Genomic DNA, 25,265 nt, shown 5'->3' on the forward strand with positions numbered 1-25,265 from the left:
GCCCGGTGCGGTACATTCCAGCTCCGCGTATCGGCCGGGCTAGAGTGGGCATCGAGCCAAGTGCCATGAAGCCGGCTCTACGCATCTGGTCTCCAGTGCGTCTCCTTGGGCCGGCTTACATGGCACCAGCCTTGCGCACGGTGTCCCCGGTTCGCCTGCATAGCCCAGTGCGGGCTATTCCACCTCGCCGCACTGGCAGGGCGACCGGGACCATTCAACCGGGTAAGGTTGGGCAGGCTCGGTGCTCAAGAGCTCCAGTGCGCCTGCACGGCCCGGTCTATCCGTCACCACCTCCACACCCCAGCCCTCCGGTGGCAGCTCCCCGTACCAGGCTGTCTCTCCGGCCCATCCGTCCAGAGCCTTCCTCCTCTCCAGCGCTGCCGGAGTCTCCCGCCTCTCCGGCGCTACCAGAGCCTTCCTCCTCTCCAGCGCTGCCGGAGTCTCCCGTCTGTCCGGCGCCTCTGCCGGAGTCTCCCGTCTGTCCGGCGCCTCTGCCGGAGTCTCCCGTCTGTCCGGCGCCTCTGCCGGAGTCTCCCGTCTGTCCGGCGCCTCTGCCGGAGTCTCCCGCCTGTCCGGCGCCTCTGCCGGAGTCTCCCGTCTGTCCGGCGCCTCTGCCGGAGCCTCCCGCCTGTCCGGCGCCTCTGCCGGAGCCTCCCGCCTGTCCGGCGCCTCTGCCGGAGCCTCCCGCCTGTCCGGCGCCTCTGCCGGAGCCTCCCGCCTGTCCGGCGCCTCTGCCGGAGCCTCCCGCCTGTCCGGCGCCGCTGCCGGAGCCTCCCGCCTGTCCGGCGCCTCTGCCGGAGCTTCCCGGCGCCATCGGAGCTTCCCGTCTGCCCGGCGCCGCCAGCGCCGCCCGTCTGCCAGGGGCCGCCAACGCCGCCCGTCTGCCAGGTGCCGCCCGTCAGCCAGGGGCCGCCAGTGCCGCCAGTCAGCCCAGCGCCAGCGCCGCCAGTCAACCAGGGGCCGCCAGCGCCGCCAGTCAGCCAGGGGCCGCCAGTCAGCCAGGGGCCGCCAGTGCCGCCAGTCAGCCAGGGGCCGCTAGAGCCCCTCCGCCCGGAGCAGCTGTCCCTCTGTCCCGAGCAGCTGTCCCTCTGTCCCGAGCAGCTGTCCCTCTGTCCCGAGCTGTCTCTTAGGAGGGTGACCTATCTAGGGACGCTAAGGAGGTGGACAAAGACTATTATGGAGTGGGGTCCACGTCCAGCGCCAGAGCCGCCTCCGCGGACAGATGCCCACCCAGACCCTCCCCTATAGGTTCAGGTTTTGCGGCCGGAGTCCGCACCTTGGGGGGGGGGTACTGTCACACCCTGACCATAGTTTACTTTGTATATTTCTATGTTGTGGTTGGTCAGGGTGTGATCTGAGTGGGCATTCTATGTTTCATGTCTAGTTTGTCTAGTTCTATGTTCGGCCTGATATGGTTCTCAATCAGAGGCAGGTGTTCGTCATTGTCTCTGATTGGGAACCATATTTAGGTAGCCTGGGTTTCACTGTGTGTTTGTGGGTGATTGTTCCTGTTTTTGTGTTTGCACCAGACAGGGCTGTTTTGAGTTCTCACGTTTCTTGTTTTTTCGTTAGTTTGTTCATGTATAGTGTCGTCAATAAATTACAATGAACAACCACCACGCTGCGCTTTGGTCCGCCTCTACTTCACAAGAAGAGAATCGTTACAATTAGTCTCGCATGGAATTCTCCTCTTGTCATCTCAAATGAAAAGTCACTTAGAATAGTTGTCTTTTTTCCTCATGGCATCTTGTCTCATTGTCGTCATTCAATTTCTTCAGGAAATATAGGTCATTGACTAATATTTTTCGTCTTAGTTATTGTTGGCAAAATTAACACTGGCCTACGGGAGTCTACATCTGAAGCAGACAGAGACGTTACTTCCAAAATGTATTTTAACCCAAAGCAGTCAAGGAGGGACTCTGTAACATTGAGGAATACAATCACTAATATGACCAGATATATAATATCAAGCTACAGAGCCGGGAAAGGTAACCATACAGTAAACACAGCCTCTGGGGTACCATACCAGAACAAATCCCACAGTAACCACAGTGTTTAGGAAATCAACCCCATTATGAGAGAGGGATTACCTAATAACGAGAGAGAGAGAGAGATTGTTTGCTTACCTGTTGCTCTCTTGTAGAGTCTCACTGCCCTTCCTCCAGGAGATGCCACCCCAGGGGGACATTTTGGGCCTGCACTCCATCAGCACATCTCCTCCCTCCTTCACCATTGTGTGGCTCCTCAGCTGGCTCTGGGAGAAATCTGGGGCAACAGCTAAGACAACACATGCATGTTAAAAACTCAACATGTCCCTTCCCCTTTACTTTTAATGTTTAACTTTCAACATGTATGACATGAGCGTAAAGACATGAGTTTATCCTGAACACATGACCTGAACTAGGAGAACCTCAGGGCCTTAGTATACTGGGTCCAGAGTCTTTACCTGGTGGTGTCACAGGAAATAACAACATATACATCAAGGGAATAGTCATTGTCATTGGCCAGACCTAGAGATAGTCATTGTCATTGGCCAGACCTAGAGATAGTCATTGTCATTGGCCAGACCTAGAGATAGTCATTGTCATTGGCCAGACCTAGAGATAGTCATTGTCATTGGCCAGACCTAGAGATAGTCATTGTCATTGGCCAGACCTAGAGATGGTCATTGTCATTGGCCAGACCTAGAGATAGTCATTGTCATTGGCCAGACCTAGAGATAGTCATTGTCATTGGCCAGACCTAGAGATAGTCATTGTCATTGGCCAGAGCTAGAGATAGTCATTGTCATTGGCCAGAGCTAGAGATAGTCATTGTCATTGGCCAGAGATAGAGCAGGTCTTAGCCAGTGTAAACAAGGCTCAAGGAGATTACTAAACTCCACACTCCAGCTTGTATGGACTAGACAGAGAGTGAGTCAAAGGCAGACATGTTGAAAAAAAGCACAAAACAAAAAATAATTATGCAATGGCACGTTATCTGTATAACCCCTAAAGGTTTTAATACACCCTTGCATGGCTGCTGTCTACTTCAAAGTGAGGCGTGTAATGTGTTGAGTAGAAATGGCAGGGAAGGAAGGAGAGTGCAACACACTGCACTCCTTAAAAAAACAGGGAATCCTTTTCTCGGCTAAGAAAAACAAAGGGAAAATGTCATGTCTGTTTTGCAGCTCAAATGAGTTCTATGATGATCATCTCCTTTTCGCTCCAGGATCCTCCCTTCCTTTGCTTTTATAAAGCACTTCAATTAGTGCCAGGGGCTGTCAATGACGTTTTTACCTCCTCCATATTTAATTCAACCTGGGATCTTTGGCTGTGTTGGATCTAATTCCAATCAATGGCAAAACAATGATGAAGAGTGGTGGGAGATGGGTTTCGAGAGGGAGAGCTGAAGGCCAGCCCTGTGCCAGGGAACAGGGTCCAGAGGAACAGGACTGACAGGGCAGATGGGTGGGACTTGGGAGCACAGTGGCATGGCCATACATCAACAGCACCCCAGTGCATTCATCTTTTAATGAATGCCTTTTAATTAGGAGGCAATCACAGAGAAGCTAGAGGTCACACTGCGATGGTAGAGAGCGGAAAAACAAACTACCTATGACACTAAAACATGCACACAACAAACGTGCATACTGTACAACATACAATACATGCACCGGCATGTACGCTGTCAGGCACGTACACCCACACACCTTGCATTGCCTTACCTATGACTTTGAGCTCTGCATTGGAGTAGACCTCCCCATGCTTGTTTCCAGCCACACATTGATACATTCCAATATCGGACAGCGTCAGTCGGCTGATTGACAACAGCCCATTGGCAACCTGTATGCGCTCCTATGAACAGAGAGACAGAGACATGCTTTTTGATATGCCTTATTGCGATTGCTCATTTACATAAAAGCATGCAGCCAATGTGCCAGTGAATTATAGTGTGGCAGTGACGGACGTGGCAATAAATCTAGGTTTTCATCACTAATGGAGGGAGGGGGTTGGGTGGAGGGAGGCAGGCTAGCAGAAAATGACCCTAATCAATCTGCATGTTTATGAGAGTGGAATAAAACCATGCCCTATTTATATCTCTGGCTGCACCAATGGACCTGTTTCCCCTTCAGCATGAGGACTGGATGTGAGGATTAGGAATATCTTATCAGAGCTATGCTGCATGTGAAAATTGGTTTCCTGATAGGTACAGTGTGCCCTATACATACTAAGTACTGTATGTATGCTGTTATGTACACTGCAGATCCCACACTGCACTGAGCCACTGTGAATAGCAGATTCCTGCCATCTTAGTGAAGGAGATACAGCTCTTGTGACTGGCCCATCAAAATAAACAGGCGTATTAGCCTAAGTGGGTTTAATGCACTAAAACCCAGACACTTAGCATCTTTATCGTCAAGGTATGTTTACATATTTGAACTTCAGCCACGCCATATATAAAATCAACCACACACCCATGCAATCTCCATAGACAAACATTGGCAATAGAATGGCCTTACTGAAGAGCTCAGAGACTTTCAACATGTTACCATGCCACCTTTCCAACAAGTCAGTTGATCAAATTTCTGCCCTGCTAGGGCTGCCCTGGTCAACTGTAAGTGCTGTCATTGTGAAGTGGAAATGTCTAGGAGCAACAACGGCTCAGCCGTGAAGTGGTAGACCACACAAGAACGGGACTGCCAAGTGCGTAGTACGTAAAAATCATTTGTTCTCGGTTGCAACACTCACTACCGAGTTCCAAGCTGCCTCTGGAAGCAATGTCAGCACAATAACTGTTTGTCAGGAGCTTCATGAAATGAGTTTCCATAGCCGACAAGCCTAAGATCAAAATAGAATGGTGTAAAGCTCGCCGTCATTGGAATCTAGAGCAGTGGAAACGCGTTCTTTGAAGTGATTAATTATGCTTCACCATCTGGCAGTCCGATGACCAAATCTGGGTTTGGCGGATGCCAGGAGAACGCTACCTGCCCCAACTGTAAAGTTTGGTGTAGGAGGTCTGTGGCTGTTTTGCATGGTTCGGGCTAGGCCCCTTAGTTCCAGTGAAGGGAAATCTTCATGCTACAGCATACAATAACATTCTAGACAATTCTCTGCTTCCAACTTTGTGGCAACAGTTTGGGAAGACCCTTTCCTGTTTCAGCATGACAATGGTCTAGTGCACAAAGCGAGGTCCATACAGAAATGGTTTAACGAGATCGGTGTGGAAGAACTTGACTGGCCTGCACAGAGCCCCGACCTCAACCCCATTGAACACCTATGGGATGAATTGGAACGCCGACTGCGAGCCAATCCTAATCGCCTAAGTGCCCGCTTCAGTGCCCGACCTCACTAATGCTCTTGTGACAGAATGGAAGCAAATTCCAGCAGCAATGTTCCAACATCTAGTGGAAAGCCTTCCCAGACGAGTGGAGGCTGTTATAGCAGCAAAGGGGGTGACCAACTCCATGTTAATGCCCACGATTTTGGAATGAGATGTTCGACAAGGAGGTGTCCACATACTTTTGGCCACGGAGTGTCTATTCCCAGAACGGCATTAAAACCGACACCAGTTTTTAAGGGTAGGGCTTTTTGTCAGTGCACTTGGTGCTACATGCTCCCCGCTTCCCTTCATCTCCTCTGTTTTCAAAAGGCCTACCATTAATGTCATTAAAGCACATTTCCATAGGGGTGTCAGCTTGGTGTGGCTCCAGTCTGACGGGATTAAGGTACTGTCACATGAAAAGAGGAGCTGTCCTCATTGAAACATCAGTAGCTAAGCCCGTGTTTGAGCAGGTCGCGTTGTGAATTTTGATGATGCTTAGTGACTTGCTGCTAGCTGGATGCACAGAGGCGAATGTGCCTGCTGGCGAGAGCAGCAGAACGGTGGTGGCTTATATCGGTCTTTGTGTGGAACGCACTCCATTTACGGGCTGCTATTAATTAAGCATGACATTCCTCTTAAATCAGCAGTTTTTCATTTGGGGACCTGGGGGGACCATCTGCACAACTTCTGCTGAATGGAAAATGATTGGCAATGTCATTGCCAACACTACCAGATCACTTCATTTGATATAGGAGAGTATAAACAACAAGCCGTATGACTCGATTGATGTCACAAACAAACGTCTGTCATGGCGGTTTTTGAGATGCATTGAATTTGGTGTTTAATTGTTGTCCGTTTTGGCTGGTATGAGAAATGCATTTGCATTACTGACAGTATCAGAACTATTCATACCCTACTGTGTGCCCATGCACTTTAACTACTGACCAAACTTGGGAAGTTAAATTACACTTTTTTTTAGTAGTCCCATATAGATGATCTACAGATGGTTATACTATCAGCAAATTATTTGCCGATAAGCAACTGCTTGCTAAGGTAAAGGTTGAGGTTAGGTTTAGGTTTAGAATAAGGGTTAGGGTAAGGGTTACGGTTAGTAGATACTGTAGTTAGTTGGAATGTTGTTGAAAGGTATTCTAATGAACATCTACAAGCCATCCACTTGGGATTAGCCAAATAAAGTGTCACCGGAAGTTATTTGAAAAATGAAGGTAATATCATAAGCCCTTGCAGTCAGCTCAAATGTCCAAACGAGCAGGAGAAGCAGAAAAGGTCCCCATTGATTTACTGTAATGAATCACTGCGCATGGTACATCTTCCCCGTTCCTGCTCTCCCTCCATTAGTTATTAGATTGATGAGGCTGCACCATTTGATGGGGACATTTCAAACAATGGACCAACTCTGCTTGATTCATCTATTAATTGAAGTGCATTACTAATCCTCCCATTTATTATGTCCATATTAAGGAAATCCTACTCCAAAATGAACACTGTCACCTCTTATCACAGATACTGTAGGGCTGTGGCGGACATGACATTTTGTCAACGGGTTATTGTCATGCAAAAGGTGGCCAGTCTCACGGTAATTGACAATTAATTAACATAAACACATTTAGAGTCTCCAGGCCTCCATGCATGCAATCCGCATACAGGTCTCTGATGCCTTTGGAACATCTACATTTTAAAAAAGTAAAATAAATCAATGTAATGCACCATCAAAATAAATGCATTATTTATTTTAGCCAGGACTAAAGAAATATGATACTGTATGAAGAAAATGTCATTCAGAAGAACAAAATATAAGTTGGCCCACTGGCAAGATATGCTTATAAATCCTGTGTCATTTTTTTTTTGTATTATAGGATTTTATAGTAAGAAGAATATACCGTGCCTACAGAATGTATTCATACCCCTTGACTTTTTCCTCATTTTGTTGTGTAATGGATTAACGTGAGATTTTTTGGGGGGAGGGGATATTCTGCAGAACCCTCAGCACCCCTACAGTGTCTTGCAAAAGTATTCATCCCCCTTGGCAATTTTCCTATTTTGTTGCATTACAACCTGTAATTTAAATGAATATTCTATATGGATTTCATGTAATGGACATACAAAAAATAGTCCACATTTGGTGAGGTGAAATGTAAAAAATAACTTGTTTCAAAAAATTCTAAAACGTAAAAAACAGAAAATTGATGCGTGCATATGTATTCACCCTCTTTGCTATGAAGCCCCTAAATAAGATCTGGTGCAACCAATTACCTTCAGAAGTCACATAATTAGTGAAATAAAGTCCACCTGTGTGCATTCTAAGTGTCACATGATCTCAGTATATATACACCTGTTCTGAAAGGCGCCAGAGTCTGCAACACCACTAAGCAAGGGGCACCACCAAGCAGGCGACACCATGAAGACCAAGGAGCTCTCCAAACAGGTCAGGGAAAAAGTTGTGGAGAAGTACAGATCAGGGTTGGGTTATAAAAAAAAATATCCCAAACTTTGAACATCCCACGGAGCACCATTAAATCCATTATTTAAAAAATGAAAGAACATGGCACCACAACAAACCTGCCAAGAGAGGGCCGCCCACCACAGACCAGGCAAGGAGCGCATTAATCAGGGAGGCAACAAAGAGACCAAAGAGAACCCTGTATCTGTCCTTAGGACCACTTTTAGCCATACACTCCAGAGCTGGGCTTTACAGAAGAGTGTCAAGAATAAAAAACATTGCTTAAAGAAAAAATAAAGTTTGTTGTCGTTAAGCCATTTTGCCACAACTTTGTAAGTGTGCTTGAGGACATTGTCCATTTGGAAGACCCATTTGCGACCAAGCTTTAACTTCCTGACTGATGTCTTGAGATGTTACTTCAAAATATCTACATAATCTATTTTGTGAAGTGCACCAGTCCCTCTTGCAGCAAAGCACCCCCATAACATGATGCCGCCACCCCCGTGCTTCACGGTTGGGATGGTATTCTTCGGTTTGCAAGCATACCCCTTTTTCCTCCAAACATAACAATGGTCAATATTGCCAAACAGTTCTATTTTTGTTTCATCAAACCAGAGGACATTTCTCCAAAAAGTACAATCTTTGTCCCCATCTGCAGTTGCAAACCGTAGTCTGTTTTTTTTAATGGCGGTTTTGGAGCAGTGGCTTCTTCCTTGCTGAGCAGGCTTTCAGGTTATGTCAATATAGGACTCGTTTTACTGTGGATATCGATACTTTTGTATCGGTTTCCTCCAGCATCTTCACAGGGTCCTTTGCTGTAGTTCTGGGATTGATTTGCACTTTTCGCACAAACGTACATTATTTTCTAGGAGACAGAACGCATCTCCTTCCTGAGCGGTATGATGGCTGCGAGGTCCCATAGTTTTTATACTTGCGTTCTATTGTTTGTACAAATGAACTTGGTACTTTCAGGCATTTGGAAATTGCTCCCAATGATGAACCAGACTTGTGGAGGTCTACAACATTTTTTCTGAGGTCTCGGCTGATTTCTTTTAATTTTCCCATGATGTCAAGAAAAGAGGCACTGAGTTTGAAGGTAGGCCTTGAAATACATCCACAGCTACACCTCCAATTGACACAAATTATGTAAGTTACCCTAACAGAAGCTTTTAAAGCCATGACATCATTTTCTGAAATTTTCCAAGCTGTTTAAAGGCACAGTCAACTTAGTGTATGTAAACTTCTGGCCCATTGGAATTGTGATACAGTGAATTATAAGTGAAATAATTCATCTGTAAACAACTGTTGGAAAAATTACTTATGTCATGCACAAAGTAGATGTCCTAACAGACTTGCCAAAACTAAAGTTTGTTAACAGCTGATGTAAGAAGGCTATATAAATACATTTGATTTGATTTAACAAGAAATTTGTGGAGTGGTTGAAAAACAAGTTTTAATGAAGTGAAATTCTTGAGGGAAACCTTTTTCAGTCTTCCAGAGATTTGAGACTGAGACGGAGGTTCACTTTCCAAATGACCCTAAGCATACTGCTAAAGCAACACTCAAGTGTTTTAAGGGGAAACATTTAAATGTCTTGGAATGGCCTAGTCAAAGCCCAGACCTCATTCCAATTGAGAATCTGTGGTATGACTTAAAGATTGCTGTACACCAGTGGAACCCATCCAACTTGAAGGAGCTGGAGCAGTTTTGCCTTGAAGAATGGGCAAAAATCCCAGTGGCTAGATGTGCCAAGCTTATAGAGACATACCCCAAGAGACTTGCATTTGTAATTGCAGCAAAAGGTGGCTCTACAAAATATAGATTTTTTTTTTGGGGGGGGGGGGGGGGGGGGGGTGAATAGTTATGCACGCTCAAGGTTTCAGTTTTGTGTTGTATTTGTTATTTGTTTCACAATAAAACATATTTTGCATCTTCAAAGAGGTAGGCATGTTGTATAAATCAAATGATACAAATCCCCCCCAAAAAATCCATTTTAATTCCAGCTTGTAAGGCAACAAAATAGGAAAAATACGACGGGGGGTGAATACTTTCGCTAGCCACTGTACATCCCGTGGCTATGATTCAAACTGTTCAGGAGTGTGCTTAACAAGTCACATAATAAGTTGCATGGACTCACTCTGTGTGCAATAATAGTGTTTAACATGATTTTTGAATGACTGACTCATATCTGTACCACACACATACAAATAACTGAAAGGTCCCGTAGTCGAGCAGTACATTTCAAACACAGATTCAACCACAAATAGGTTTTCCAATGCCTTGCAAAGAAGGGCACCTATTGGTAGATGGGTAAAAAATGCAAAAAGCAGACATTGAATATCCCTTTGAGCTTGGTGAAGTTATTAATTACACTTTGGATGGTGTATGAATACACCCAGTCATTACAAAGATACAAGCACCCTTCCTAACTCAGTTGCCCGAGAGGAAGGAAACAGCTTAGGGATTTCACCATGATACCAATGGTGAATTTAAAATGGTTACAGAGTTGAATGGCTGTGATAAGAGAAAACTGAAAATGGATCAACAACATGGTAGTTAATCCACAATACAAACAGCGAAAAGAGTCGGCCCAAGAATTGAACCCTGTGGCACCCCCATAGAGACTGCCAGAGGTCCAGACAACAGGTCCTGGAGGTGATCTTATTCTCCATGGACTTTACAGTGTCCCAAATTTGTTTGGAATTAGTGCTATAGGATGCACATTTCTGTTTGAAAAAGCTAGCCTTAGCTTTCCTAACTGACTGAGTATATTGATTCCTGACTTCCTGAAAGTTACATATCGCTGGGGCTATTCGATGCTTATGCAGAACGCCACAGGATGTTTTATGCTGGTCAAGGGCAGTCAAGTCTGGGCTGAACCAAGGGCTATATCTGTTCTAAGTTCTATATTTTTTGAATGGGCATCCTTATTTAAGATGGAGAGGAAATCACTTTTAAAGAGCAACCAGGAATCCTCTACTGATGGGATGAGGTCAATTTCCTACCAGGATACCCAGGCCAGGTCAATTAGAAAGGCCTGCTCGCTGAAGTGTTTCAGGGAGCGTTTGACAGTGATGAGGGGTGGTCGTTTGACCGCAGACCCATTACACACGCAGGCAATGAGGCAATGATCGCTGAGATCCTGGTTGAAGACAGCAGAGGTGTATTTAGAGGGCAAGTTGGTCAGGATGGTTACGGATTTAGGGTTGTACCTGGTTGGTTCCATGATAATTTGTGTGAGATTGAGGGCATCTAGCTTAGATTGTAGGACGGCCGGGGTGTTAAGCATGTCCCAGTTTAGGTCACCTAACAGTACAAACTCTGAAGTAAATTGCAACTCCGCCCCCTTTGGAGGTTCAATCAATCAATCAAATGTATTTATAAAGCCCTTCTTACATCAGCTGATGTCACGAAGTGTGCACAGAAACCCAGCCTAAAACCCCAAACAGCAATGTAATGCAGGTGTAGAAGCACGGTGGCTATCTTGTCGGAAAATGTTAGGACAATAAACCCCCAGGGATGGAAATTTCAGGATTTTTGGTGGCCTTCCTAAGCCAGGATTCAGACACGGGTAGGACATCCGGGTTGGTGGAGTGTGCTAAAGCCGTGAATTAAACAAACTTAGGGAGGAGGCTTCTAATGTTAACATGCATGTAACCAAGGCTTTTACGGTTACAGAAGTCAACAAATGAGAGCCTGGGGAATGGGAGTGGAGCTAGGCACTGCAGGGCCTGGGTTAACCTCTACATCACCAGAGGAACAGAGGAGGAGTAGAATAAGGGTACGGCTAAAGGCTATAAGAGCTGGTCTAGTGCATTCGGAACAGAGAGTAAAAGGAGCAGATTTCTGGGCACAGAAGAATAGATTCAAAGCATAATGTACAGACAAGGGGATGGTTGGGGATGGGAATACAGTGGAGGTATTGAGGCATTGAGTGATGATGAGAGAGGTTTTGTCTCTAGAGGGGCAATTTAAGCCAGGTGAGGTCACTGGATGTCTGGGGGGTGGAACAAAAGGGCTAGCTGAGGCATATTGAGCAGGGTTAGAGGCTCTACAGTGAAATAAGATAATAATCACTAACCAAAACAGCAATGGACAAGGCTTATTGACATTAGGGTGAGGCATGCGTAGCCGAGTGATCATAGGGTCCAGTGAGTAGCTAGGCGAGCTGGAGACACGGCGATTCATACAGCTAGCGGGCTAGCAGAAGGGCCTTTGGGGGACATCGCATTACGTCGGCAGACCAGTCGTGATGGATCGGTGGGGCTCCATTTCGGCAGTAAAAGGGTCCAAGGCAATTGGCAAAATTGGTATAGCATTATAAATTGGCTGATAGACCTCTTCAGCTAGCCGGGAGATGGCCTAGCTCGAGGCTAGCTCCAGGCTAACTGGTGCTTGCTTCAGGACAGAGATGTTAGCCAGGAGTAGCCACACGGATAGCAGCTAGCTAGCTGCGAAGATCCGGTGTAAAGGTTCAGAGCTTGCAGTATGAATCCGGAGATGTGGAGATGTGGTAGAGAAAAAGCAGTCCGATATGCTCTGGGTTGATATCGCGCTGTGCAAACTGGCAGGAATTGACCGGGCTGAGGCTGGCTGATGTCCGAGTTAACGGTGATGACCACAAGCAGTGGATAGCTGACTACTAGCTCGTAGCTAGTTAGCTGGCTAGCTTCTGATGTGGGTTCCGGTTCTAAGTGTAAAAATACCACATTGGGTGAGGCGGATTGCAGGAGAGTATGTTCAATCCGTAGATGGGAATTGAGATTAAAAAATAATAAAAAAATGTATATGAAAAATATACGAAGAAAAAATATGTATACATGGGACGGGACGGGACAAGACAACAGTCTGACTGCTATGCCATCTTGGATTCGAATCAGATACAAAGATGACAGTGAATGTTGCTGAGTGGCCGAGTTACAGTTTTGACTTCAATCTGCTTGAAAATCTATGGCAAGACCTGAAAAATGGCTTCTAGCAATGATCAACAATCAATTTGACAGAGCTTGAAGAATTCTGAAAAGAATAATGGGCAAATGTTGCACAATATAAGTGTGGAAACCTCTTACAGACTTACTGAGAAAGACTCACCACTGTAATCGCTGCCAAAGGAGCTTCTACAAAGTATTGACTCAGGGGTGTGAATACTTATGTAAATGAGAGATATTCCTGTATTTCATTTTCAATAAATGTTTTCACTTTGTCATTATGGGGTATTGTGTGTAGATGGATGAGAAAAAAAAACAACAATTGAATCAATTTTGAATTCAGGCTGTAACAACAAATGTGGAATAAGTCAAGCAGCGCGAATATTTTCTGAAGGCACTGTAATTGAAATTATCTGAATAAAATAGAAAGGATATTTTTACTATTCCTGAGCTAGTGCTCATTTGATGTTGAGAGTAAAAGTGATCATTTGAAACAGGCCCTATATGCTAGATTTAGAGTTATTTGGCAACTTTAGTTGTGAATGACACAAACCTTAGAATGTCTTAGAAATCAAAACGTGTGCTGCGTGATGTGACTATTGATAATTTGAGAAAGTCACACAAAAAAACTTGCGCTCTGTTCCTTGCCTCAGGCTGCACAAGCTGTTCTCTCATCAAGTGATCATTTTTACTGTATATGTTCACCCATCAGACTATTCTCAATTGAATCTCGTCTTTACCAATATGTCAAATCAGTTTTGATTTACAATGGCCCATTGTCAAATGGGCAGGAACAGGGGCAGGGGGAAATACAAGTCATCTGTATGGACTCGAATAGCGAATGGGGACCGCTTTACCGCCTGTTTGTTTTTTATCATGCCGGGCAGGCTACTCCATGCGACTCCATGCTACTCCACGCATCAACCACTGTTTGAGGAGCATGCAGCCTCTCTCTGTGCAACAGGTGATATTCCACACAAACTCTGTATGCCATGGGGTTATCCAACCCTGTTCCTGCAGCCAAACCAAGTGAAATCTGTTCGGGAACATCGGTAGTACCATGTTTTCAAAACGAAACATTTCATTAAACTGTTGACAGCCACTCTTTCTGTTCGCTCGAGAATTGAATGAAGGAGAGAGGGGAGGAGATGGAAACGCACAGTGGTGAAATATTCTGTCGCTAAAGGTAATGTGTCAGCCAATTAATTATTACTAGGCTATTCAAAATCAAATACAAATTCAAAATAACTGTAGTGAATGTGTGAGGTGAGTTTTAAAAGGATGATACTGTTTTGATGATCAGTTTTGATGTGATATTCTATTGTATTTGCATTGACATCAGAGTGGTGAGAGGGACAATAGAGTGGTAAGATCCAGACCATTAGGACCTGATGGTCGTTAGCAAGTTGGGTACTACTAATGCATGCATAAGAGGAAATTACAGTGACCAAACGGTCAAGTTGAATTTGACTGCGGTCATGACTCATGGCTGCCGGTGTGGCGGTAATACGGTCACCGCAACAGCCCTATGGATGACGTGATTGATGTCACAAACAAACGTCTGTCATGGCGATTTTTGAGATGCATTGAATTTGGTGTTTAATTGTTGTCCATTTCGGCTGGTATGAGAAATACATTTGCATTACTGACAGTATCAGAACTATTCATACCCTACTGTGTACCCATGCACTTTAACTACTGACCAAACTTGGGAAGTTAGGTTACACTTTATTTGGATAGTCCCATATAGATGATCTACAGATGGTCATACTATCAGCAAATTATCTGCTGATAAGCAACTGCTTGCTAAGGGAAAGGTTAAGTTTAGGTTTAGATTTAGAATAAGGGCAAGAGTTAAGGTTAGGGCAAGGGTTAGGGTAAAGTTAAGGGTTAGGATAAGGCTTAAGGTTAGGGTTAGGGCTAGGTCAAGGGTTAGTAGATACTGTAGTTAGTTGGAATGTTGTTGACAGTTATAAAACATCTACTGAACATCTACAAACAATCTATTTGGGATTATCCAAAGAAAGTTTTACCGGAAGTAAAAACATTTTTACAAATTAAGCCATAAGCCATTGCAGTCAGCTCAAATGTCCAAATGTGCAGGAGAATCAGAAAAGGTCCCCATTGATTTACTGTAATGAATCACTACAAATGGTGCATCTTCCCCGTTCCTGCTCTCCTTCCATCAATGACCTTTAGTTATTAGATTGATGAAGCTGCACTATTTGATGGTGAAATTTCAAACAATGGAATACCTCTGCTTGAGTCATCTATTTATCGAAGTGTATTGCTAATCCACCCATTTATTATGTCCATATTAAGGAAATCCTACTCCATGGGAATTAACACCGTCAATGTGTCTAACCTTTTACCACAGATATTGTACACTCAGAGGCATCAGATACACATGGTTCCCCAAATCTGTGCAGTCAAACTATCCGTGTAAAACGAACCGGCTGAATCAACGTTGTTCCCAAGTCATTTCAAAGAAACGACGTTGAACAAACGAGGAATCGACGTTGAACTGACATCTGTACCGAGTGGGATGGTATGAAAATACTGCTTGCAAAAAGTGATAAAAACAACTAAGGAAACGTATCCCTCTTTCATAGAGACAAACAGATGGGGGGGGAGGGGGTAACTCTTACCTACTCTAGTTCTTTCCTTAACCACCTGAGAGAACAAATCATACCATTCCAGCAGACCTTGCAAAGGTTTTTAATCAAATGTGATGCAATGACTAGACAGATTGTTAATTATGCACAGCTGAAGGCAACCCTAATCTGCCTTTATGGGGGAAGGAAAGAGAGAGAGCCTGCTGCTGCTGTTTGGAGCACTGCCTCTGGTAACAATAAAATGAGCCCGTACCTCTCATTTCTACTACATATATAACATTGAAGGATTGATCAATACCGTCTGTTTTGTTTGTGAACATTTTGTGTAATTAAGAAAATTAACATCAAGTCTGCTTATTTCTAACGTCCAAGCTGTGCCTGAGTGCCCACCATCAATCTCCAGCAAATAACCTGGCCACATACTGTAGCACAGGGGACATGGTACAGGAGGTCCCAGGATGCATTGTGGTCAGTGTGTTTATAAGGGGCTGGGTAAAACAAATCTAGGATGTGTTTCAGATGATGTCAGTGTGGTTGTAAAGGGCTAACCTCCTTTTTCTCCGTTGGTGGTACAGGATTAATGACTGTACTCTGGGAAGAGATATATAAGATAATAAGATATATAATGGCGCTCAGACAAGCATACAATTGTTTGCTTGTTTGGAGTTTGGTCTCTTAAAGGTGGACTCAGGGATGTGACGTAGATGCAGAAGGTAAACAGCATAGTGGGTCAACTTCCGCAACAACTAAGAGCGTTGAAGCGCGAGGCTCAACTTCTCTGCTGTTTTGGTGCCCTGGCTACCACGCTGTAACAGCGTGAAGCGAACCCGTGCACATGCGCAGATACCGTTTGTGACTTTGTGAGAGCGAAGTGTTGCATCTCGCTCATCTCAATATCTCCGGCGCTGCTCGTGGCAACGTCATTTCACTGCGTCTACCTTTAACAAACCAGCTTAGTAGACACTTTCAGGATATTGTAAATCCTGTAAGGTAAGTGGTGTTCTGGGGAACTGAACAGTTTAAAGCCATGCTCTGGGGAATAAAGGTGATATCTAGCCAAATTGTGTTTAGATTTCATTGTTTTTACTACCAAGTGCACCAGGGACTCATATACTGGGAAAGAGAGGCTGAACAAGCCAAGCAGGAAATACACTGCTTTGTCAGTACAATGTTTATTACAGTAATTGAAGTTCATAAAACTAGCCGCATTGGGTATGCCAGTGAAATGAGAATAATGTCTGTTAGGCACAATGCATTTATCTGTTGTATCATCCTGAATCAGCTCCAATTCACTCCACTGTGAGCTAAACGCAGAACTACAGTAGGGCACTGGAAACTTTAAAAGTTTACCAGTAAACTATCAGGATTTTGGTAACTTTCAAGGAATATATGGCATTTTATCAGATGACATCTAGTGGTATTTTTGGGTGCTTCAGATTATTACAGGTGTCTGTTCCTAGTTCTGGCTGTCTGTGTGGCCTTGTCACATGCCAAATAGAACTAAATCTAATAAGATCATTTTAAAATAAACATTTGAATGACAAAGCTGTAAAACATTCTCCTAAATATAAACCATCAACTTAGTGAATACTATCGCTGTTTCATATGAGGGTTTCAACCAAGGAAATATCCTTTATATTTTTTTACACACTTCTTTTTACTTTGTCAATATGTCTTTGTTGTAAATGTTTTGGCGCCGAACTGGAGGCAGTTGTGAAGTAATACAATAGTTGTACGAGCTGCAGATTTATTTGAAACTAATTCGATTGGATGCTTTTTTATTAGGCTATTTTCTCTTGAACCATATGGTCTACCTAGTAGAAACGCATGGACAATATGGACACAGATATGACAAATGCTATACTATATAAATTTAAAAAAGCATTCACGTATAAGTTACCATAAATTGCCATGCATGTTAATGACCACATTTACCAAAGATTACAGTAACTTTGGTAAATGACCAGTAGCTTTGCAACCCTATGTAGATCTAACCTCCAGTGACTCCAGGTTCTCTCCATTCTTCATCCACCTATAGGAGGGCTTGGGCTTTCCAGTGGCCTTGCATTCCCACACCAGAGAGTCGTCAATGGGCTTCTGCACATCCTGGGGTTTCTCTATCAGATGTGGAGGGGCTGCATGGTCAAAACAACATGGCTGTGAATTAGAACATTCTCATACAGATCCCATTTCTCGCAGGTAAGCCTGTACTCCTCTAACTTCAAGAACAATGTGGAGTATTTTGAAATCCTAGACAGTTGATCCTGCGCTGAGATTATAATGAGTTATGTATCGTTGCAAATTGACTTAGAACCCAAAAATACAGAACCCAAAAATACAGTAAATGGCATAAATGGTATATGACTATCCTAGTTTTAGGTTATGTGTGCTGCTGAGACAGTGAACAAAACAATCCAGATGTATTAGTGTATACATGGGTGGGAAGCACATTGCCATAAAATACCTCTACCAAAAACCATTCAAGTAAATGATGGTGGAATTATACAGGAGCTTTATTGATTCCTACAGTAGCTTCCAAGTAACTCATGACTGGTTAACAAATTAGCAAGGGGGGAAATAAGGAACATAAACCCTCAGATTTACTGTCCTCGTAACTCTCCGTGTTGTGGATGATGTGTAGGTCAATCCGCCATCATCCTCTATCACACCAGGTCATTGTCACGACAAGAGTAATGGCACACTATACATTTCCATTACGCAGCATCTGACTAATGCCATACTCCCCGACTGACCTTTGAGGTGACTTCTCTGTAATGGTACATACAAATCCAACTCTAATTGGGTTCCTGCTTCAGCTCAGCTTGCTTCCAAGAAATTTGAGATGAAACAGTTAGAAATGCAGTAGCAATTGCAAATGTATCCCCATACCTCCTGTGTGTATTCGATGTGGCGCATGTGTGTGTGAGAGGAGAGAGAGAGAGAGAAAGAGAGCGAGAGAGAGAGAGAGAGAGACATAGGAAACAAATGAAAAAGAGAGAGCGGGTGTGTTTGTGTGGTCTGTGGGTCTGTGTGTGCGTCTGGGTATTAAGAGGTTAGCCAGTGTGTGTTTTGGACAGAAGTGCCCCTAGACGAGATAGCAGAGAGAGGTACTCTGAGACTCCATTATCACCAGTCATTTAGCATCACATCCATGCCAGCGCAATCTTAGAGAGAAGCCTAGTGGTCATGCTCCACCCTCTCCACCTCTCAGGACCCCTTTGTTGTTGTTGTTTTTAGCCCTCTGTCACTCCATCCTTCAGCCACTGTGAACGTATCGACTCTCAGTCACAGACCACCAAATGAAAGCGGGCAGCCCATCCTCGGCTGCATCAGGCCCAGTGTTCACACAATCAGCCCAAACATTTCAAATCAACCAGCTAAAGCAAAGAGGGAGATTGGAGATAGGCGATAGGGGAATCAGAGTGAAACTGACACAGGGTTTTTATATTCATGGCATTATATTCATGGCATTATCTTGGGATACTACTTACTGTAGGAAAGTATTAAATACACTGCAGAGGCAAATGGTTGATTAAAATAGAGAAACCAATGGAAGTCTATATGCATAGTTAGTTGTATTTAATTAGTTAGGCTACTTTTTAGATGACATTCAGATGGAATGTCATCCCAAAATGCTCTCTCCAATCAAGAGCAAAACAACAGACATTCATTTGAACGTAGCTTCGACTGACATGAAAGGATAATTACCATTCACCTTGTTAAAACACAAGACGTGCAGAACCCTATTAAAGCACTAACGTCTAACTACTAAGGACACAGTGATCAGCAGACTCTCAGAGTTAAATAATGCCTTCAGCTCTTTCCTTGGCAGAAAGCTGAGGCTTTCGCAGCTTTGTGACTGCAGGTTGTAGCGATGTACACGAGATACACTTATCGATTCCCTGATTCTCACACACTGCTGACAAATGTCTCAAAGGCTTAATTCCAAGGGACTTCAAAATAAGAATACAGATATATTTTATCACAGAGAGAGAGAGAGAGAGAGAGAGAGAGAGAGAGAGAGAGAGAGAGAGAGAGAGAGAGAGAGAGAGAGAGAGAGAGAGAGAGAGAGAGAGAGAGAGAGAGAGAGAGAGAGAGAGAGAGAGAGAGAGAGAGAGAGAGAGAGAGAGAGAGAGAGAGAGAGAGAGAGAGAAGAATCAAAAGAGGGCAGACCTGCTGCTAATTCGGACAAACCATCCCCCATAGCTCACAGCCAGAGCGACGCTGCTGCTGGGTTCCATTACAGAGAGGTGCAGGGAGCTTTTAGCGAGACACCTTGTAAATAATGGCAAACTTTTTAGCGCAGACAATGAGTAATTTGTAAAATATATCATAAATATTTACCCATACTAAAATAGATGATCTGTATGGACGTACGACTGTTATCATCTGCTGTGCTGGTTTTGTTATTACCTCATTTTATAATGCATACAGCTGTGCTGTATCTCATTGCCGCTACCATAGCGAACATACTTTCATATCATTAGTCCAGCCAGCCCTGTTAGTTTTTAGTCTTTTCCAGCATCTGTGAGAGATTCACATGGTGTGGAATATAAGCAATTAAACAACAAGTGTAAGAAAACATTCATGGAGCCCGACGAGCTATTCTTGTAAATGGGTCCTTAGGCATGCAGCATAGAAAGAGTCCAGAAGGGAGAGATCAATGTCAGTGGTACGGCTAGCCACAAATAATACAGACATATTCAGCAAACTACTACAGTATATTTGCCATTTAGCAAAAAGTAATTTTCACCTTGTCAACTCGGGGATTCAAACCAGCAACCTTTCAGTCACTGATACAACACTCTAACCGCTAGACGACCTGCCACCACTCCCCATCCGCTTCATCCAGATGCTGCACTGCAGATAATTCATGGGGTATATGTGGCCCTGGTCTAAGTATGCAGTATAAGAGCTTTGATCTCCAGTTAAGTTGGATGTCAATCATGATGCCATCTGTTGGAGCCCAATACAAGGTCACATCCAAGGTCTCCTCATTCACATCATCGCTGCTTTAATCTGGATCAAAATATTAAAGGCATATTGGCCACCGGGGCTTTAATCATTTGGGATGCGCTGTTAAAACGATGCTCCCCCATGCAAAGTGGCGGCGCCGCAGTTGATTACCAATCGCTGTTTTAAACCCAGTAAGGTCTCCGTTTGATGCCTCTCAGTCTAAGCGAAACTGACACATGAAGCCATCCCTGGTTCAAATATTCATGTGGTTCAGGATCACCTACCGTAGAAAGAGAGTTTTCCTTTTACAGTGTTCCTCCCCCTGGAGTTCTCTGCCACACACTCGTATGTGCCCGCGTCTTCCTGCTGGAAATAGGGGATTTCCAGGACGCCACTGGCTTTCCTCACGTCCACCTTCCTAGAAAAGGGGATTCCGTCCATTCTCCTCCAGTTTATGGAGGGGACAGGGCTGGAGGGAAGAGTAAATGCAGAGAGGTAGGGAAACCTTGTAGCATGTTCATACAAACACAAATCATTGTAACATCGCCACTGTACTTAACCTATATGGATTAAGTGGATTTGACAGAAAAAAGTCAAGTAGGGCATACATCACTCAGCTAGTGAACCAGGAGGAGTCTCACACGGCCCCAACTGTACCAGAATTCTCCGATTTGCAGCCCGGCCCCAATCAGGGCAGGGTTGGAGGCATGCAGTGAAACATTAATACTATCATGCTGTTTGTTAATAACCTTCTGCTTTTCATGTATTTGTGTGCCTGTTTCATCAAGCCCAAAGCATACTTACTTTCCTAATGCAAAACACTCCACTTTCACTGTTGATCCTTTGGCTACATGGACAATCTCTGGAAACTGAACTTCGATCTTTGGCTCGTATTCACCCATTATACCTGAGGAGAGAAATTCACAACTAATTACAAGAAGGCAAACAAAAAAAAAACAACAACATGGAAACTGCTGATATGTCGTTTCCTACATATGTCCTAAAAGCGATTACCATCATACATCTGAGAAGTGGTTATTGTGGAAAGCCACTAACAGGTTTTCTCATTGCTGCTGCTATTCTTTATCTGCAATCCTTTATCACATTTCCAAAGGTTTCTCAGCCCAAATGAGCACTTGATATTGCGAGGCAAGTGTTATCTGGAAGGTTCCCTGACTGACCGTGAAAGCTCATTCTCATCCGTATCTCCATTTTATAATACTGCCAGGTATCCAAGGGCCTATCAGCCATGGTAAATGAGAGCGCTGGACGAGGCTCTAATGGTCTCATACCCAGGGATTCAGCTGGGCTGGGTCCTGCTGGGTCCGAGACCCGCCACCTATGATCCAAAGGAGAGCCAGGCGGAGCTGAGACCTGGTACCTTTGGTTATGCTAATGTTTCATTCTATAATGAAACATGTGTTGTCCATATTTAATTTTCCACAGACAACAACACAAGTAAGCAACAGCAGAATCAGACAACCCCATTGTAGAATAGTTGACCTATTCAATTGTTCAGCCTGTCGCTTTCTATTCAAGAAAATGATATTCCTTCCATTTCTGGGCTCCTGAGTGGCGCAGCGGTCTAAGGCACTGTATCTCAGTGGTAGGAGCATCACTGCAGACCCTGGTTCAATTCCAGGCTTTATCACAACCAGCCGTGATCGGGAGTCCCAGAATTGGCCCACTGTGGTTAGGGGTAGGCCGTCATTGTAAATAAGAATTTCTTCTTAACTGACATGCCAAGTAAAATATAGAAACGTGACATGTCTATTTTAATACAGTCTAGCTCAAACATTGATAATCATTGAAAATTGCAACCTATTTTGAAGGTGGGGACGCAGCTGCTCCATTTGCTCCATCACTCGGGTGCCTATGAGCATCATCATTTTATCATCATTTTATCTGAAACATTGAATTTAGCCCTCCTGCTATTAGCCCATAGAAATGCATGGGAAAACAGAGAGTCCAAAAAACACATCAAAAGGAAGCATGTCTCATAGAGACAAACTGAGAACACCATCGTGTTTAACCAGTTCTCATACCATGACCTTTAGGGAGGGGACACAGGCTAATGTGACCTGTGCGACTCTGGAGGGTTCATTATTGGCATCTCAGCAGGTCTGGTGCGTTGATAAAAAAAAAAAAAAAAGTTAGAAATGAAATAAAAACAATGATGCCTTCTCATGCGGCATCCTACAACATAGCATGCACTAGAAGTAGTGATTCCAGACGATTGGAGATCCACTGTCGTGGAAACCTAACCGTCAAATGCTGCTGCTGCTGCTTCTGCAGAGTGTTGTATCTAAACAATTCCCGCCTGACTGCTTAGATACATTCAGTGTAATGTACTGTAATTCTGCGATACTACCCGTGGCAATATTTAATAGACTGACTACACATGCAGTAAATGTTTCCTTTGATTCAACCAATTGTAGTTGTCTTAAAGACCATATTCAACAGGGAGGCTTCATTTACTCATGTTCATATCTAAGAGGGATGAATTAGTAGTTAGTAATGGTTTTCATGCTAGCATAAGGTACTATAGTTTGCTGTACTTGCACCTGACATATTTGCTAGATATGGTTCACAATCAATAGATGAAATGTCAGGAGTATTAAAAACTACAATACTCTACCATGAAAATATCATACATAACAGAATTGTATCCCTGCATGGTGTTAAACATTAGTTAGAGAGATAATTATTCCTGGGACAAGAAAGCCAACAATTAGATCACTCTCAGACAAATGACCTTTCCATTGGAGAGCCTTTGATAAGGCCAGCCTGAAGCACCAAAACCATTGGCGAGTGGGTTATCTTAAAGTTGCAAAGAAACAGCTAATTAACCTTTGGAATTAATTTGTATTCCTTAAAGGCACAGGGCAGTCAAAAAAAACGTGATTTACCTGTGTTGTATACACTCAGTGGACAGTTTATTCGGTACACCACCCCGTTCACAAAAATGGTTAGCTCATACAGACAGTGAGTCATGTGGCCATGGCTTGCTATATAAAGCAGGCGGACCGGTATTCAGGCATTCAGTTACTGTTAAATGAAAGGTTAGAACAGGCAAAACGAGTGACCGAAGCGACTTTTGCCGTGGTATGATAGTCAGTGCCAGTTTCTCAGAAATGGCCGGCTTCCTGGGCTTTTCACGCACAACAGTGTTTAGGGTTTACAGAGAATGGTGCGAATAACATCCAGTCAGCAGCAGTCCTTTGAGCGAAAACAGCTCATTGATGGGGTCGAAGGAGAATATCTGGAATCGTGCAAGCTAACAGGCGGGCCACAAACAGGCAAATAACGAGGCAGAAACAACAGTGGTTTGCAGAACGGCATCTCATCGGTCCTTGTCCTGGATGGGTTATTGCAGCAGAAGACCACACCGGGTTCCACTCCTATCAGCTAAAAACAGTAAGAAGCGGTTCCAGTGGGCACGCCATCACCAACACTGGACAAAGGAGTGGAAAAACATAGCCTGTTCCGACGAATCCCAGTTCCTGTTGCATCATGCTGCGGCAGAATCAGGATTTGGCGGCAGAATCGGGATTTGGCGGCAGAATCAGGATTTGGCGTAAGCAGCATGAGTCCATGGCCCCACGTTTCTGCCTGGTGTCAATAGTACAGGCTGGTGGTGGTGGTGTAATGTTGTGGGGAATGTTTTTCTGGCACACGTTAAGTCTCCTGATATTAATTGAGCAACGTTTCCATGCTCCAAAGAATTCAGGCTGTTCTGGAGGTAAAGTGAGATCTGACTCGGTACTTGATGGGTGTACCTAATAAACTGACCTCTGGGTGTCTATATTTCCACACTATGACATTGGAATAATACTGTGAAATTGTGAAAATTATGACAATGCCTTTTTAGTGTAAGAGCTGTTTGAAAAGAGCACCTGAAATTTCAGCTTGTTTTGGTGGGATGGAGTTTTGGGCTTCCATGGTGACATCACAATGTGGTAAATTAGTTAATAGACTACTAAGAAAGGGAGTCTCAAACTCTGCCAATAACAGCTCATTGACAGTTTTCCTCTCCCCACTTAGACCACTCCTAGACAGACCTAGCAAAATTTTATCTTGAGGAATTGTTCTCTGCTACTTTCCTTTTACCAATTTAATTGAAAACAATCACAGAAAATGTACTTAATTATTCAGAAATAATTTGATATTGAGATAAAATGACTGCATTGGACCTTTAAAATCACTGTCCTACTTTTAGTTTTTTAGTTTTTTTCTTCTTCTTGAATGGCCTTGAGCAGATCTTTCACTCCAACTGTTTAGGCCTCAGTTAGAAACCTATGAAGAAATACCAGTTAATCAATTCAATTACAATTTGTTTGTCTCAGCTCAGCATTCAACACCATAGTGCCCAGAAAGCTCATCACTAAGCTAAGGACCCTGGAACTAAATACCTCCCTCTGCAACTGGATCATGGACTTCCCGATGGGCCGTCCTCACGTGGTAAGGGGAGACAACAACACATCTGCCACGCTGATACTCAAAATGGGGGCCCCTCAGGGGTATGTGTTTAGTCCCCTCCTGTACTCCCTGTTCACACACGATTGAGTGGCCAAGGCGACTCCAACACTATCCTTAAGTTTGCTGACGACACAACAGTGGTAGGACTGATCACCTACAACAATGAGACAGCTTATAGGGATGAGGTCAGTGATCTGGCAGTGTGGTGCCAGGACAACAACCTCTCGCTCAATGTGAGCAAGACAAGGAGATGATCTCAGCCTCCAGTATTTATGCTGCAGTAGTTTATGTGTCGGGGGGCTAGGGTCAGTTTGTTATATCTGGATTACTTCTCCTGTCCTATCCGGTGTCCTGTGTGAATTTAAGTATGCTCTCTCTAATTCTCTCTTTCTCTCTCTCGGAGGACCTGAGCCCTAGGACCATGCCTCAGGACTACCTGACATGATGACTCCTTGCTGTCCCCTGTCCACCTGGCCGTGCTGCTGCTCCAGTTTCAACAGTTATGCCTGTGATTATTATTAT

General features: G+C 44.1%; 1 protein-coding gene and 1 long non-coding RNA gene across 7 annotated transcripts in view; one reads left to right on the top strand and one right to left on the bottom strand.

The window, feature by feature from the left end:
- Positions 1-25,265, bottom strand: part of cntn4 (contactin 4) — a 178,643-nt gene that overhangs the window by 50,972 nt on the left and 102,406 nt on the right. For all 6 annotated transcript variants that reach the window (XM_021609437.2, XM_021609438.2, XM_036983331.1 and 3 more), the window contains 5 exons: positions 21,069-21,171; positions 20,549-20,733; positions 17,304-17,443; positions 3,707-3,836; positions 2,127-2,277 (listed from right to left, as the gene is read on the bottom strand). In XM_021609437.2, the coding sequence (XP_021465112.1) occupies positions 2,127-2,277; positions 3,707-3,836; positions 17,304-17,443; positions 20,549-20,733; positions 21,069-21,171 (709 nt within the window). The remainder of the gene's footprint in view (positions 1-2,126; positions 2,278-3,706; positions 3,837-17,303; positions 17,444-20,548; positions 20,734-21,068; positions 21,172-25,265) is intronic.
- On the top strand, positions 16,214-24,920 carry LOC118965289. The gene is made up of 3 exons (XR_005052587.1): positions 16,214-16,298; positions 17,347-17,507; positions 24,611-24,920. It is a non-coding gene; the product is annotated as an uncharacterized LOC118965289 (long non-coding RNA).

This window comes from Oncorhynchus mykiss, chromosome 7, assembly GCF_013265735.2.
Source record: "Oncorhynchus mykiss isolate Arlee chromosome 7, USDA_OmykA_1.1, whole genome shotgun sequence".
In the NCBI taxonomy this organism is placed as follows: domain Eukaryota; kingdom Metazoa; phylum Chordata; class Actinopteri; order Salmoniformes; family Salmonidae; genus Oncorhynchus; species Oncorhynchus mykiss.